This window comes from Egretta garzetta, unplaced genomic scaffold, assembly GCF_000687185.1.
Source record: "Egretta garzetta isolate BGI_Z169 unplaced genomic scaffold, ASM68718v1 scaffold15, whole genome shotgun sequence".
Taxonomy (NCBI): Eukaryota; Metazoa; Chordata; class Aves; order Pelecaniformes; family Ardeidae; genus Egretta; species Egretta garzetta.
The window spans coordinates 1,595,601-1,611,640 of record NW_009259798.1 but is presented as its reverse complement, the minus strand read 5'-3'; the positions used below and the strand labels follow the sequence as shown (position 1 = coordinate 1,611,640).

Below are 16,040 nucleotides of genomic sequence, written 5' to 3'. Positions count from 1 at the left end.
AGAAGGAATCCTGGGAAGGTCAGTGCAAAGCCCACCAGCCGCCAGGTTGCTTGGTCTCCCGCAGATGTGTGTGCAATTCAGGGGTATGCAGCCATTTGGTCACAGCACTCCTTGCTGGCTAGCTGAAGGAGCAGCCCTAGGCCCAAATTCCACAAACAACTCATTTATCAGCCCTCCACTAAAGAAAAATTACCCGGAAGCTCAAAGGTTGTTATTTAAATGCTGATGGCTGAAAGCATGTGGTTTCTCTAAAGACTTGGACAAATATAAACATAGAAGGGAAAAATAGAGGGTCTTTTTGTAAAGATTTGCCCACATGGGTGTATACAAGATAGGGTTGAAGGTACTTAATCTATACTGTGAGCTGGGTGGGTACAAGCCACCTCCAGCCCAAAAGCCGTATTTATAAATTTCACCAGCACAGCTCCAAGCCCTTCGAGAGGCAGAGCTGTCAGGCTGGGCACCGTGCTGCTGTGCTAACGTCGCTACGTGGCTTCCAGGATCGGCGCTGGGTCACGGCCAGGCAGCTCAGAGTGCAGGCAGGGCAAGCACAGGTCTGCCTGCGTGCATCTGCGGAGGCATGTCCTAAGAAAGCAGAGCTGGGAAGACTGTTCTGTCTTTAAAAGAAGAAGGTAAAAAAAAAAAAAGAAAAAAAAGCGCTTGGTACAGATCACCTGAGAGGTGGCTAATCTTACTGCTCTCACATTCGTTTCTTCACCTCCCACATGCACCACAGGTTTTGCATCAGCAGGAGGCGAGCCAGAAAAGAGATAAAAAATTGGGCAATTCATGCACCTGTGGGCTCCCCAGCCGCCTCCTGCCTTTGGGATCGGATGCTCCAAATAAGGCTTGTCTGGCAGATGTGCGATAGGGCCGCATCCGTTCCAGCTCCGCTCAGCCAGACCCAGCGCCGTCCTGCTCACAGACCAGGGAAGTTAGCTTGCAGTGAAACCTACCAAACCCCATTTGGGTGACTGACACAAAACACATTGCGGGTCCCACACCACGCCAAGGAATGCCAAGTGGGAAATACAACCCAGCCCTGGATAAGAGAACATCCTCCTAGCAAGTTCACTCCATCAACAAAGCGAAAATGAATGGTAACGAAAGGAAAATACATATTCCTGCTCACAAAGAGCAACGCTGATTGTTATTCCAGCCTGTTCTGAGGCAAGGAAATACAGGAATGTCTCTGCTCACAACACGTGGGAAACCTGGGGATAGAGGTTCCCAGTCCTAGTGATGCTTCCTCCCACCCCACGTTCTGATACGACAAAGGCGCAGGGCCAGGTGTCAGCTTTTGGTAGGTTGGTTGGAAAGAAAGTAAACCCAGCAGTTTGGCAAAAAAGCAGCAATATGTAAACAAACACCACCACCACCACCCCCCACCAAACCAACCAACCGCCCAAAACAACCACCCACCACACACACCCACCCCCAAACTGAATGAATTAAGTCCACAAAGGCACACCAATGGCTGAAAAGGAAATGTTGCCATTAGGTATAAAAGTAATGGAGAAAAGGGGAAAAAAAAAAAATCACCTCCCAGTTTTCTCTATAGAAAAGCCAATGTCAGGAAGATTTTACTTTTAGCTTTAGGAAATACACTGTGAAGTCCATAGCTGTTTGGAAGACCAGACGGATGGTGGAGTTTGGGACACCAAGTTCTGAAATAGAACTGAGAGTTGAAAACCTGCTTCTAGTTTGCAACACTTAAAATCAAGGGCAACACATGCTTGTTTTTAAGGAAACCCAGGACAGAGCAGGGAGAGGTCTGCATTAAGAGGCAGGTAAGCAATACTTGCTGTGACTTTCCTATGTCACTGCTCCAAAGGCTGTGTGTACTTGTGCCTCAAAGTACTTGTGGTCTGCAGCCTTGGCTTCAAACCAATCTCTTTCCTTTAAGTATGTTTGACTCATCACATTTCATAGTTTCATTTCTAACTAGCCAAACCTGTACCTCCTCAATGCTGCTGAAGGTGGCAACACCTTCTTTAATGAGGCATATGACTGCTGTTTCATTACAATGGCATCCATATAAATGCATGCAGTATTCATCAATCAAAAAAGGTGAAATTCTTCCTACAGTGAACATCAAGTGAGGATTATGCCAGAATAAACTTAAAATAAATCAGTGGTGTACACCCCAGCCTTACTTCAAGTTGTAGCAAGAGATCCACCCTCTCCAAAGATTGAGCTCACCTAAACAAAAAAATCCTGCACAAGAACTTAGTCAACACACATGAGGATCTGCCAGAAGACCACCCTCATTGCCCAATCTGCTATTTAAAAGGCCAACCCAAATTAGCTGCAAATTACCTTAATACAGGATCACTCCGCCTTGTTTAGACAAAAAAAAAAAAAAAGAAGCAGAAGCATTGTTTAATTGCTCTGTCATTCAGGGCATCACTTAGAAGATACCACAGCACCTGCTCTTTGGTGGAAAGGCAGCAAAAAGCTCCACCATGGTGTTTTCCAGCTCAAAATGGCCATTACACCCTCACCGTATATGCCTTTTTAGTAGAAAGGGTCTTTTCACACAGAGCATCTGGCTTACAACACTTTTTTTTTTTTTGGAGGGAAGGAGTGGGAGGACAATAGAGCCCTTAATGTGCAGTGACATCATTTTTGGCTACAGTCCCACCATGCAGCCTAAAGCAAGCCAGACAGAAGACCTCTACAGGGGCCCTTCTCTGGGAGCTGCTGGAAGCAACGCTTCATTTCAGAAGCGACCTGTTGGAAAGTGTGGAAGGGGTGCCCCGGCACGACAGCAGCATCCTTGCACTGTTAGGACTACAAAAATGGGCAAGGAGGCTCTTGCGATCACTGCGCAGACAACTTGCCCTGTTCAGGCGTGAGGTCCCAACCCTCCTGCTCTGTGAGGCAGGAGCTCAGGCTGGATTTGAGCAAAGCGGGATCCAGCAAAGCCAGTTAACCCTGGGGAAACTGATCTGTCTGGATTGTTCAACTGCCACTGACCTGAGAGCAGGCCATGTCCCCAGGCCAGAGTTAAGGGATAGAGAATTTGCTTCACAGCCTAACGGGTAACACAACAGAGGTAACAGGACAATGGCTAACATTATGAAAAGTAGCAGGAAACACTTGAAGGAAATGTGCATTTAACCAAGCACATGGTGGCAATTTTCATTAAAAGACCTCTAAAGGATACCAACCAAGAGAAGGAGAACCAGGCGTGCTGTACAGACCTGGGAAAAGATGGTTCCCAGCCTCAAAGACTCATGACCTGAACCTACAAATGCTTCTCCTGATTGACATACGGAGGTCAAAAGACACAAAAAGGGCTGCAAGGACAGGATTCTTCTTCCCTAACTTTAAAATCCCCTGATTTTAAAAGATGACCAAGCCTGCTCAGTCAACAAGGAGGGGCAGGCACCTCCAAAGACAGCTCCATCCCAACTTTAGACACCCCATCCCTGATGAAGTCATAGAAGTGAAAGATGATGAGCTTGTATTCAGACATCTAAAAGCTTCTTTGCAGAAGAACCCCACCTCAACTGTCTGCCCAACACAGCAGACATCTGGGATGGGGTGGGAAACTATTTGAAGTCTCCACAAGCCTCAGGGTAACTCCGGCATTACCTGTTGCATGCAAGTGACTATCAGCTACACATCTTTGTCAGACTCATCAGATCATGCTTCCACCCAACCAGGATGGCTCCTGAGTAGCTACACTGGCTTTCCCAAATATCCTATTCAATAACTCAATAGTTCATCAGCTAATTTCCCAGTTCACCATCTCCCCTTTTCTTCTCACAAAGCATAACTACCATCTCATCCAATTCTTCCTGGTCTGTCAGGTGGTGGGGTCAGACCTCACCTCTAACATGGACACCTGGAAGCCCACATCATTCACCAGTTCCCCACTCTGCAGTGTGTCCTATCAATCCATCTAACCCTGACCTCACTCCAATCTCAGGAGCGCCACTTCAGGGCCGTCTGTCTTTCCTTCTCAAAGCCTGGCCTTCCTCCTCGCCCTTGGCTCCCTTCACTGTCTTAGAGCACGGAGGCTTTGAATCCCAGGCCCTTTTCCAGCTTGACCACACTCTTCCAAAGGTGAGAGAATACTTAACCTACCACTCTTCTACAAAGCGGCCACTTCTAGTAGCTCCTGTGATGTCCCAAAGCAACAGAAGAGGGCAGAGAGGAGCTGCCAGAAAAAAAGCACACAGCATTTGCTCCAAAACCCACGGACACTGTCTGGTCCCAGAGTGGGAAGCGTCTGTCACGCATGAAATATCCCTGGTTTCTACACACATGGGCTCACAAACAGCACACCAACGCAGCCAGCTGTGTGACAACTCCATCCGTGCAAAGCCAGACCTGCCTGCTGCATCCAGCCTCCAAAGCTCCGGAGATGCCCTCAGTTCTCCCTGCGCAACACATCTGGGAAATGCTGGTTGCTGAGGGCATCCTGAACATCCTTTCCATCCCCTGACTCCGCAGCTCCAAAATCTGCAGATTTTCCTTGCTACAGAGTAAGCACATGACTCGTTTTGCCTGAAAACAATGTTTCGTCACCAGAATCCCTGAAATGCTCCAAGGGGACTGGCAAAGCACTCTCTCAGGCAGGTGACACCCTCCTGCACGGACGAAGTGGCAGAGGTCCAATATCCCTGTGCATCCCTACAACGAGGGCTAGCACAAGAAGGGCAAGTAGCTGCTCCCACAGCTGCTAGGGGTAGCTCCTCATGGTAATACGCTATTTCTCCCTTACATCTGACACACACCCAGAGCCCTGGATACCTAAATGAGCAATTACATCAGAAACCCTAGATGCAGGGCCTCGTCACCTCCCCTTTGACACTGCTGTGCAGGACCAAATCATTCCCACAGCGAACTGGGAGCAAGAGGGAAATGGGAGAAGCAGCAATCTCAGAAGAATCATTTGGCTCTGGTCCAGGTAACTCCAGGGCTCAGGAAACAAGTTTCTAATAATCAAGGCTTGCTAGCTGGTTAAACGCATCATCTATGCACACTGCTGCTGTTACTAAACATGAGACACTATATTTATTACCATGGAAGACTTTCTGTAGCATCAGAAACAGCTCCCTTTATTGCCTGCTCTCTTCATGTACTTCAAGACTATTGCAGGGGGGCTGGGGGAGAGAAGGAAAATAAAAGAGCGCATGCGCATGCAAGATAAATGAACCATGCAATAAAAATTGTTGAAGTTGGCTCAGGCATCCCCTGATAAGATCACAGGAATTGAGAAAGAACTGCAGCTCTAATGGTGAAAAATCCAGCCATTGACAAAATGCATCCGCTCAGGGGGGGAAAAAAAAAAAGTTGTTAAACAGACGTTTAAACACACAGAGCACTTGCTAAAAATAATAATTGTTTGAGGTCCAGAGTATTTTGTCTTAATATGATTCTGATCCCAGGAGCCAAAGCACCCTTGGTATCAACAGTCCTCTTTGCAGGCTCATACAAATCAATACTCAAAGTACATGGATCTCGCACACTAAGACTGTGAATCTGGAGATAGAACCTGAAATCATCACTCTGTCTGCACGATCCATCCCTGTGTGCAAATCCTAAGTCCTCAAGCACCTTGCAGACACAGATTACTAGAATTCCTGGAATGGGACAATTAGACTGGCTAAAGCAGCAGGACACCATTTTGGGAATACTTACTGCCTCCTTTTGACAGTCCTTCTGAAGCTTCATCTGTTTGTTCACATAGCAAAGTGCTTCATGCTTCAAAAATCACAGCAGCCTTTTAGCATCCTCCAGCAGGTAAGGCCCTCCATACTATCCCTCTCAACCCAACTGAAGCCAAATCTGGTGAACAGGGAAGCCCAGCACCCAACACCAGCCTAAAAAGTAACATCACGCATGCTGCAAGGAAGAACTTTCTCTCATCAGCCACGCACACAGCTCCTTGCTGCTGCCTGCCAAGCATCCCAAGTTCTCCCACAGAGCTGAAACCCAACAATGGCCCCCACACAACCCCTCCCTCTCTCTTTTCTCCAAAGCTTTTGTGCTGCACAGAGCAAAGCTTGTGGTGACAGTGAGCTCTGGGCAGTGACACCACCCCTTGTGCCTCCTGCAGAGCACAGTGGTGCAGAGAGCTCCAGAGGACCTTTGCATTCTCTGCTGAGAGCTCCACGTCCCTCAGACTAAAGCTCTCCCTAGGCATGGCACTCCGCAGCCACCAGTAGTTTTCCCCATGATGTTGGTGACTAGCACATGATGTACTAGCAAGGGAACAGACATCTCCCCAAAATCAAAGGAAACCATTCCCAGCTTTTAACGAAAACCCAGGAAGTAATGAAACTCTCCGAAGACGACTCCTGCATTTTGACTCCAGCAATAAACCATTGGGAAATGCCTTTGGAACGGAGGTGGCTCGGCTCTCCGAGCTGCTGTCCTGGCACTCAGAAGATGCATGGGCCTTTCTCAAAAGCTGGAGTGGCTTCAAACAGCTGCAGTTAGCTACCAGCTAGGGAAGCTGCCCATACTTACACATCTACCATAGTGTCCACAGTTCTGAAAAAAAGATCAAACCGTAGTTCACCAGAGGGCTGCTCTAACTTGAAATAGGTCACCGGGTGTTGGGATCCACGGTTTCAGCAAGGCATGCTTTGGGAGTTCAATGGCAGCAGCTACTCCCTCTTCTGCTAAAGGCAAGCCCCTTGCCACAGCCTTAACTCTCTCAGAAGCTGCGTCCCGCAGGGATCCTCCAAGAGGCTGTGCTCCCTGCCAAGCCCAGCTACGCTCCATCACACCTCCCGCGCCACTTCATCTGCTCTGGAAACGCTCGGTGCTTCCTTTTGTCAGTACTTGTCTGTCAGGTAGGCAGTTCTGCCAAGAACCTTAAAGCAGTTGCAAAGCTCTCCACAGTTGCACATGCAAACCCTCTTAAGAAATAGCCAGAAGGTTTTGCCTAACGTAGGAGCGTAAACAAACTTGTTACATGCTAATCACCAGGTAGGCCACACACCCTTCCCCTCCCCCAGTCCCCGAATCTGCTAAAAGGACAGGAAATATCATCGTGGTCACATACCTTTGCTTCCTCGTTGATGTCCCAAGTGAAGGATATGGCATTGTACGCAATCTCCTCAATGTTACTGATGGTGTTGAAGCTCTCCTTGTAGTCAGCTGTTAGAAAGAGGGATGCATGAGGGAGAAGAAGAGGAGATACCATCTGGAGTCCTTAATCACAACAAAGCAGCCAGAAACTGCAACTCGTCAGCAACCCCTTGGCGGGGGACAAAGGAAGCTGAACTGTGCTTGAGAAAGGATCATTAAAAAGGCTGAAAATGGTTCTTGTACAAAACCAAAATACAACAAACAGGAGGAAATAGGAAAATGAGTATTGGCAGAAATGCCAAACTAGAAACTCCAGTGAGAAAGACAGACGTCCCAAATATCCCACGTCCTGCACCATAGCCTGCTATGTGCGGGAAACTCTACCCTGTATGGTAAGGGCATAAGATCTCAATAAAACTCCTTCAATAACAAACAAAGATTTGCATGCGCGTCTGCTTTAAGTGCCAAGTGATTAATCCCTGCTTTTATTCACAGAAGGAAGGGACTAGGAGTACAACCCAGCCTTCAGCCAGAGAAGGCTGGAAGCCAGCCAGCCCCAGCCTTGTCTGGAGGCAAGTGGAAATTTGCAGTGTTTTCTGTTTTTAATGTGTACCAAAGACCAGTTGTGAGCGAAGCAGTGGGAAGAAGGATTGTTAGTGTCGAGGTATTTCTACGAGGATCTTGTTCATTGAAAAAACACAATATTTAGGCCACAAAGTCTATAAGCAGTGATTCAGCTACAAGCACCAGAATATGCCAAAGCAACTGTAGTTTGGAGGGGGTGTCTTAGATCTCCCAATGCAAAACCCTAAATTCAGACGGTTCACCAACCAAAATCCTCCAAAAATCATCCTTCTTAAAGAGTCCTAAAAACTACAGCATTAGCTTCAAGCAATCAAAGCTCTCTCTGGGCTTTCAGCAAAGCTACGGATAGCAGAGAGTGTGATCCAAAGGCTCCTTAAAAGAACAAAGCTTTACCAGAAAACCAAACCTTGCCAAGGAATTAGGTTTGGAGTTTGACATCAGCAATGAGAATGTTCCTTACCTATGTCAATGCATCTTTGTTTGGCCGTGTGCTGTCTTGAGTGCCAGTATTTCCAGTGCCTGAGCTGATCTTCTCTTGTTTTGTCTTCAGCAAACACGACCATGATGACACTCTGAAAGGAGAGGGGGAGGGGGTAAGATTAAAAAAAAAAGAATAAAACGCAAATGCGTGAAAGAGAAAAGGCGACAGAGTATATTTGTTTTGGAAGTTCTCCTTGGTATCAGGTTTTCTGCTTTAGGCTTTCCAACCTGATGCACCACAGAATACCTGGCACACCGCCGCCAAACAGGAAGGCAGACAGCAGCGCTTTCTGGGTCATAAACAGAGATGAGCAAAACTGCTCTCCTAACTGGAGTTCAAGGATCTCATTCCAGGTGTTGCATCACCTTTACACAAGTGCTGACACCACTTCTCGACAGACTGAGCCAGGATGGGTTGGTCTGGAAGTAGGTGGACAGCAAAGGAACGAACAGTGATGTAAGAGAACGGATAAGCTGGCCTTAGTGCTGATGCTCTGGTTTAGATTACTGCACTTCGGGAGTTTTCAAGGCTACCATGGTACACACCCTCTTTCCCAAAAAAACCACAAGAGGTGCCACTCACTCGGACTTTACTGATGGGGTGATGGATTCCTTCGCTGCTGCTGACTTCTTTCAGCGTGATCGGGTAAAATTGACCTTTATTCAGGTAAGTCATGGTGCTGTCCCCAGGCTTCTGTCGGAGGGATTTGGAGGCTTCCAGAGTGTATTCGAAGTTATTCCTATGGAGGGAAGAGGGCACTGATAGCTAAGGCATTTTCCTGGAAAGCCGATTAAATGTTCCACATTTAATTTGGAGAAATTCCAAAGTCGTTAGTTGACTCACTAAGCCATCAACAGGCAAGGAAGTTGGAAAACAGGATGAGCCCCTTTTTCAACCATTTCCTTTATGAATGAACATTTAAGAGAAGTTCTTGGTAAGCTAAATCCCAAGACACATCAGCAGCCAAGACTGGAAGCTCCTTATTCAAGCTGGGAGCAGCAAGCTGCTCTCATGAACAGAGAAGTATCTATTAGCAATTAAATTACATTCACAAGCTAATAAGCCATTCAGTGGCCATGGTCTTCTCCTCTTATTACCTCTTGGTCAACTGCAGCTAACCAAACAACTAGTTTATTCCCCTCCCTTGGAGTTCAGAGGAGTTTCATGCTTCCTATTTCTGCTGTAGATTTCCAACACGGAGAGAGCAAGGCAAGCAGGCCAGGGAGAGGGACCCAGGTGGAAGCCAGCTACGAGACCACCGCAGAGCTGACAGACAGCACTGCATCTTCTCATGGGACAGGGAGTCGGTCCAAGGACATCGACTGAAATAGGGTGGTATTTCCAACCCTGCATGTAGTTTTCCTTAAAGATACAGGTAGGATTTTCAACTGTGAAATTCAAACAAGCAGGTACTGTTGTGGTTCTGAGATCCACAGTGTGCATCCCCAGTGCCTGACAAGAGACTCAGCGCAGAAGGGAGTGAGCTGTACTGCTTGCTCGTGGACAAGTCAACTGTAAGAGAAGAGGAGGGTATAGGCAAGCAGGGGGCTTAAAGCATTACCCAGAAATGCTGTCAAACACGTAATCTTCTGAATTCATGTTGGCCATCCGGAGATTCAGTTCAGTAGGAAAGAAAACCTGGGGTAAACACAAAACAACACAATTAACACAGCAGCAACAAGTCAAGATCAAACAGATTCTTGTTACCACAGAACTTCTGGCAGGCAAATTGATCATCAGATAACAACTGATTTTTGGTCTGTACAAACAGGACACTCAAGCAGGGTTTTAATCCAAAACTTTTGGGTGTCAACTGAACACAACATCTCACAAGCCTTCTGAGTCACCTTAGGGCAACATTTTAAAGCTTTCCCAAATCTCAAAGAAAGGGCATAGCTACACAATTCCTTGAAGTCTGGCTTAAAAAAAGAAATCAAAACATGGTTACACTGTTGTTTTCGGTTGGTACCATCATGGATTTTCATCCAGGTTTAATTCTCACTCGAGGCCCCCAAATAAAGCGACTGTTTTCCACTGACACACACCACGCCTAGAAACTGCCAGTAAGGAAGCTTACAGACACAGTCACTTCACTTCGGTACCTGCAAAGGCACTGTGGAGCGCTGAACTCTTGCAAAACCTGGCCCAGTGCTGTGGATTGAGATAACTATTTCCACACACTGCAAGCCAAAGGCTCGGTCACTAGTAAGATTAGTCATTTGATAACGATTTCATGTTGTGAAGGTTTTATTTCCTAAGTTACACTTATGCACCTTTCTGAGAGAGTCTTCTATTCCTAAATCATCGGACAGATTTCTGGCTCATGTAACAAGAACAATTAAAGATGGAACTGGATCTCTCTGCCCAGATCAAGACATGCACTCACACACACGTGCACACACACACAGAGTGACTGCCTCTCTTGGTACCTCTTGCACGCCCTCCTTGAAAGTCTCTGAGAAGGTGGAGTCTGGTGTTCGCCTCTGGGAGTTCTGAGGCTGGGTGTTGGAACTGAACTGGTCGGGATTGAGGTTCCTGTCGAAGACCACCACCCGCTCAGGGGGCTCGGGGTGGTAGACGCTTGGTGGGATGCCCACTGCAAAGCCATGGGGCTGTGTCTCCGTTTTGATGGAATGGGTGGGCATCGTGGCAATTGAAACAGTGACCGTTGTGTCAGGGGTTGTAAGGTGGCCTCTCTTGTCCATGCCCATCTGGGGCGTGTGTGGAAGTACAATATTGAAAGGCACATTTTTCAGAACCTGGACTCTGTTTTCTCCAGCAGAAATGAGTGACTGTTCTGTCACATTTGGGATGCTGTTCCTTTAAAGGACAAAGAAAAAAAATCATGCATAAATTACGCAGCTCATTTTCTCACTAAAAAAAGAGCTAGAAATACTTCTCAGCCTTTTGGACAAGGACAGCTGATACCAACTCTCCTGCTTGTGCAGAACAGCTCAATCCTAACCTGAAAAGCTGAGAAACTCATTCAAAAAAGAAACATCACCCACCGCTAACAACCCCACCTTGGAGATGAATTACCCTGGAGCAAAGGGTGAGGGTTCACAGCCCAGATCCTCACTGCTTGGAAAACAGCGGTCCAAAACTAAGCACTTTGAAGCCCTTCCCACCACGCATCGGCACACGCAGGCTCCATGAAACTGCTCTTTGTCGGATGGAGGAGAACTGGAAGGAAGGTTGCTGCTCCTCTGCCCTAGGACTGCACGCCACCTGGGACGCGCTAATAGGGAAATTACACCCTTCTTTCAAGCACAAACCCCCGAGAAAATCCACACCGAGACTCCCTGGAGTGGTTTGCGTAACTTCACGCTCTCCACCCCACCACACTCATTTCTGCCAGGACAACACCAAGATCTGTGGCTGAGCTGACCTCATAGCTAGTAGCCACTAAGTCAGCCTGCCCTCCCTTTCTCCCTCCCCACAATGTGGTCCTGCCCTCTCCTTTGCACCAATCCTGACGCTCCCCTGTCCCCTTGGTGAGCCAGTTCGGCTTGTTCCACTGGCAGAAAACTAGCCACTTCTTTTTTTCCTGCTAGGTTATGGGTCAGTGGAAGACCAGAGGGGAGCAGTGGGAACACATGGCTGGGAACCAGACCACTCCGCTCTTCTCAACAGCGAGTCATTCAATTGGCTCAGCCAGACCACAAAACCTCACCTCGAGTCCTTAAAGCATTCTAGCCTGTCCAAAGGAAGAGGATGGTAGGAGTGGAAGCCTGGCTTGAATGAACGTCACATTTGCAGTATTTACTTAATCAGTTATCTTCTGTTTGGGAGGCGCAAGAGAGGGAGTGCAGGAAAAGGAAGAAAGAAAGAAGTTCCAGAGGATACAAAAGAAGTCCACAAGCAATACAAACCAAAAACTAAATCACAAGCACTTTGAAGTCCTTCCCTATCAGCCCATGCACGAAGAAGCAATGCTGCTGGTGCCTGAGAGCACAGCAGTGAGCAACTGAGGCAACCACATGGAAAAGTATCAGGGTCACCAGTCACCTCCGCAGCCTTGGGAAGGGGTGCTTGTGCTGCCAGGCTGTGCCTAGTGTTAAAAAGAGCAGCTTTTGCTATGTTGACTGTATGACAACAGTACATAGAAAGCAGATGAATGGCAATGAGAAGCAGTTTGGGCCACATCATCCCATCCTGTTCCTGGGGCAGCACAGGAATTTGAGGCACAGAATAAAAGCAAACAATTTCTCTCTTCCAGCACAACACTGCAGTGCAGCAAGTTACTTTCCTTCAGCAGCTTTGGTGGTCTAGGAGAGAAGGGAGATAACCAGACATGCAATAATGAAAACTAATACCTTTTGCTGTGGTCTTGGTCAGGATGTTCTACCTCTGGTTTAGCTGTCGAAGACCTCCTCTCCCTTGGAACCTAGGAAATACAAGACATACTCTAATTTCATTCTTCCTGTCATACAAAAAAAAAAATTAGCCCCTCAAAACACAGCCATTTGGTCAAATTAAAGCATCATGCTCTGATACGAGTCATTGGCATTACAGCTTGACTGATGTTCACATGGCTTTGGGATGCCAGGCCTGCCCCAGGTGATGTCCCACAGATCCCCGAGCAGCTGTGCCAGACCTGGGCTCTTGCTAGTGCCAGGCGGTGGGAGAACCAGTGCAGAATACCAGCCATCCCCGGCTGGAGTGCAAGCACCAGGATGGACAGGACCAGGAGGAGAGCCCCCAAGGTTTGCACTGGAAGTGCAGGTTTTCTCCTCTGCAGCCTGGCAGGGTTCAGCTTGCTGGATGAGCTCAAGGCTCATGAAAGGACGCTGCTCCACAGCCCCTTCCCCATGAACATGTGCTCTCTAGGCCACTTCCTCAAAGACCACTTGAGGCTTTCCCTTCTCCTCAGAGACCAGGGGATTTGGGGACGACCAGGGTCAATAAGTGTATTGGGATGCTACAGCTCATTTTTGTGCATGGCCATGTACAACACACTGGCCCAAACCTTTTTAAATCTTTTATAAAGAACAGGTAACCACCAGTGCTCTAGATTTAAGACCGCTCAATACTGCTCCTTGCATTTTATGCCATGGACAGGATTTCACAGAATCATAGAATCATTTGGCTGGAAAAGACCTTTAAGATCCTCGAGTCCAACCATATCTGTCCACTACTAAACGGTGTCCCCAGGCACCTCGTCTACCCATCTTTTAAACACCTCCAGGGATGGGGACTCGACCACTTCCCTGCACAGCCCATTCCAGTGCCTGATAACCCTTTCAGTGAAGAATTTTTTCCTAATATCTAATCTAAACCTCCCCTGGTGCAACTTGAGGCCATTTCCTCTTGTCCTACTTGCCCTGAAAACACCACACAGCGTGACACCGATCGCACAAGCCACCTCGTCCACACACAGACGCACGCCGTTTTCCTAGCTGTGCTGCAAGGCCAAGGCATACAGAAGAAGGTGAACTCTTTGACCAGAGCACGCAGCCAGTGCCCCTGTGACCCAAACAGTTCTTGCTGTGGTGCTCAGGTCCCCTCAACCGCACAGCAAGTCCACCCAAGCTCCTCTGACTGCCCAGGACTTTTGTCACCCTCAACACACCTCCTGAATGAGCAAAGCAAACACTTTGTGGTGTAAGGAGTAGTAAACTCCCACCACTTCCCTTCACTGAAAGATACCACCTGCGTTTGCCAGCTTGGGTGCAACGCAGGGAACCTCTGCTTTCCTGCTAACTCAAAAACTGATGGCATACCTGCGTGAACAGCATACTTCTCTAAACAGCCCCCAACTAAAACCTACATCCTGGCCCTTCCACATAACCTGGAGTCTCCAATAACACCAGAATTGTTGGATTTTCCACAGTAACCAGCAAAATTCAGAGAACCTCTAGCTGGAGACTGCTAGCAGGCTGACGATAACTAGCCACTGAAAAACAATGGTCTTCCAAGCTGCGTTTGGCCTCAAGCCCCAAATCCTAAACTCTAGATTTTAATCAAAAATTTGTTTCCTGTAAGGCCTTATCAACCACAGTTGAGCCATCTTCCATTAGTCAAATGGAAAAAAGCTCTAATTGTTTGGTTTTGTTGTTCTGGTGGTTTTTTTGGTTTTGTTTTTTTTTTTTATACGAAGGTGACCTCATCAGCTGCCTTTAATATTGCAGAGGGGGCGTATTAGAAATGCCTAGGCATCGTCCCTCTAGCATTACTTCGTAACAGCCCTCAATAAATCTTTCAACCTCTAACTATTTTGCTTCATGCAAGCGTGTGGTATACCTGTCCTTCCACTGATTTTTCTGTACACCCGCTGATACCCAAACATAAGAGGAAACCCCAAATTAAGCATTAATATACAGCAAATCCTTCTGCTTTGCCAAGCGTGAAGGATCAACATCGACGTTCTCTTTGTAATCTACAGGTTTAGAAATCAAAATTGATTTTGTGGATTAAAATTGTTCTGGTGAAAAGTGTTGGGTTTTTTTTCCAAGAGCATAGCAAGTGCAGGCACAAAGCAGAAAGCCAGTTTTCTCATAAAACTAGCTGAATTAACATCCACATCAGTGAATTTGTGGCATTTTGTCGTGTGTGTGTGGAGTGCTAATCTCCATATTAAGCATTACAAGAGTATTTTGCTACGTAAGACGTGTTCAACTCTTAAAAGGACAGGCAAGGATTTTGTATGCACAAGGCAGCCTCTCCTCGTGCCTGAAGAAGATATCAAGGCTGGCAACTGCACTCACCGCTGTTAAAAGACACTAGCCAGAGTGTCAAGCACATGAGCCAAGTCAGCCTCCTGGCCTCCCTGCACGCTCAGCAAAGTATAAAACAGGCATCTCCACCCCGTGAGCCAGGCCACCATAATGCAGGCATCTAACACAAGCAGGACGCCTCCCTGCCTGGAACTGCCTGCTGGTCTCCATTGACTTGGACGTGAACTGGAGATAACTACCCTGGCTTAGACTTCTGGTATTTAGGAAAGAAAGCTCAGCAAAATGTATCCCATGCAAACCAAGAAGGTTATGTTTGACTGCGTTCAATTCTCCTGTGAGCATCTAGGAAGGTGCCTATCTCCAAGAAGACCATGAACGCTGTGGAAGACAACCACAGTTGCCACAGGATTGACAAATTAACAGCACCTGAAGCTCACTGAAGGTCAGAGGAATGCAGACAGCAACTCCTTCAGGTGGACACTTCTGCCCCACACACCACCAAAAATCTGTAGTTATAGCTTAGTATCAGCTGAGACCAAGGTAGCACATCAAAACCCCAGCAAAAGTCGATAGTCCCACCAGAAAAGGGATCACATGAGCAAAAGGAGACAAGTTTCTTTCTCCCATGTTCAGATAGGGACATGCTCCCAAAGTCTCACTCCTCACAACTATTTCTATAACACATAGCCTCCTGCAGAACCTGGAGTTGACAGGCAAAGAGCAACTGAAGCTTTTGACCCATTACATTAAGATCCGGGGGATCTTATTTTACTGAACTAAAAGTAAACCAATTCTCAGAAAGAGGGACATAGAATTTTTTCCATTTAAAAGCTGCATAGTTTGAAGTCCTCATGATCATAGCTTCTGTAAAATACTCTAGCAAATGACACCTTTTCCACAGGTGGAACAAGAGCTCTGCTGGCTGCCAGAGCGTACCCCCACCAATCTACCTTGTAGTAATCATACAGCAGTCCGAGGGCAGCTGCGCTGTCTTCATCACCATTGATGCTCATCATAGCTTTGGTAGCTGCTGTAAGGGGATTTTCAAGGAAGGTTTTCCAGGCCTCATCTTCACTGGTGTAAGGACGTCTCTGAGAGTAGAGAGAGTCATTCTGAAGAACCAACACGGGTCTTTTACTTGAATCATAAAAAAAGAAGAAGAAAGAAAAAAGCCACCTGTCAGAACACATGAAAAACATTCCTAAAGTTCTTCAAAATTAGCTGCCCCAGTTTCACAGGGTTCA

At 47.2% G+C, this 16,040-nt stretch overlaps 1 protein-coding gene across 1 annotated transcript in view; it reads right to left on the bottom strand.

The window, feature by feature from the left end:
* The window catches only part of GRHL1 (grainyhead like transcription factor 1), a 37,762-nt gene extending 21,935 nt beyond the window's left edge, over positions 1-15,827 (bottom strand). Inside the window, exons 1-7 of the mRNA XM_035895339.1 lie at positions 15,747-15,827; positions 12,436-12,506; positions 10,549-10,939; positions 9,681-9,757; positions 8,702-8,858; positions 8,099-8,210; positions 7,028-7,122 (exon numbers count right to left, since the gene is read on the bottom strand). Of these exons, the coding sequence (XP_035751232.1) occupies positions 7,028-7,122; positions 8,099-8,210; positions 8,702-8,858; positions 9,681-9,757; positions 10,549-10,939; positions 12,436-12,506; positions 15,747-15,812 (969 nt within the window). The 5' untranslated portion in view covers positions 15,813-15,827. The remainder of the gene's footprint in view (positions 1-7,027; positions 7,123-8,098; positions 8,211-8,701; positions 8,859-9,680; positions 9,758-10,548; positions 10,940-12,435; positions 12,507-15,746) is intronic.
* Positions 15,828-16,040: the final 213 nt, after the last annotated feature.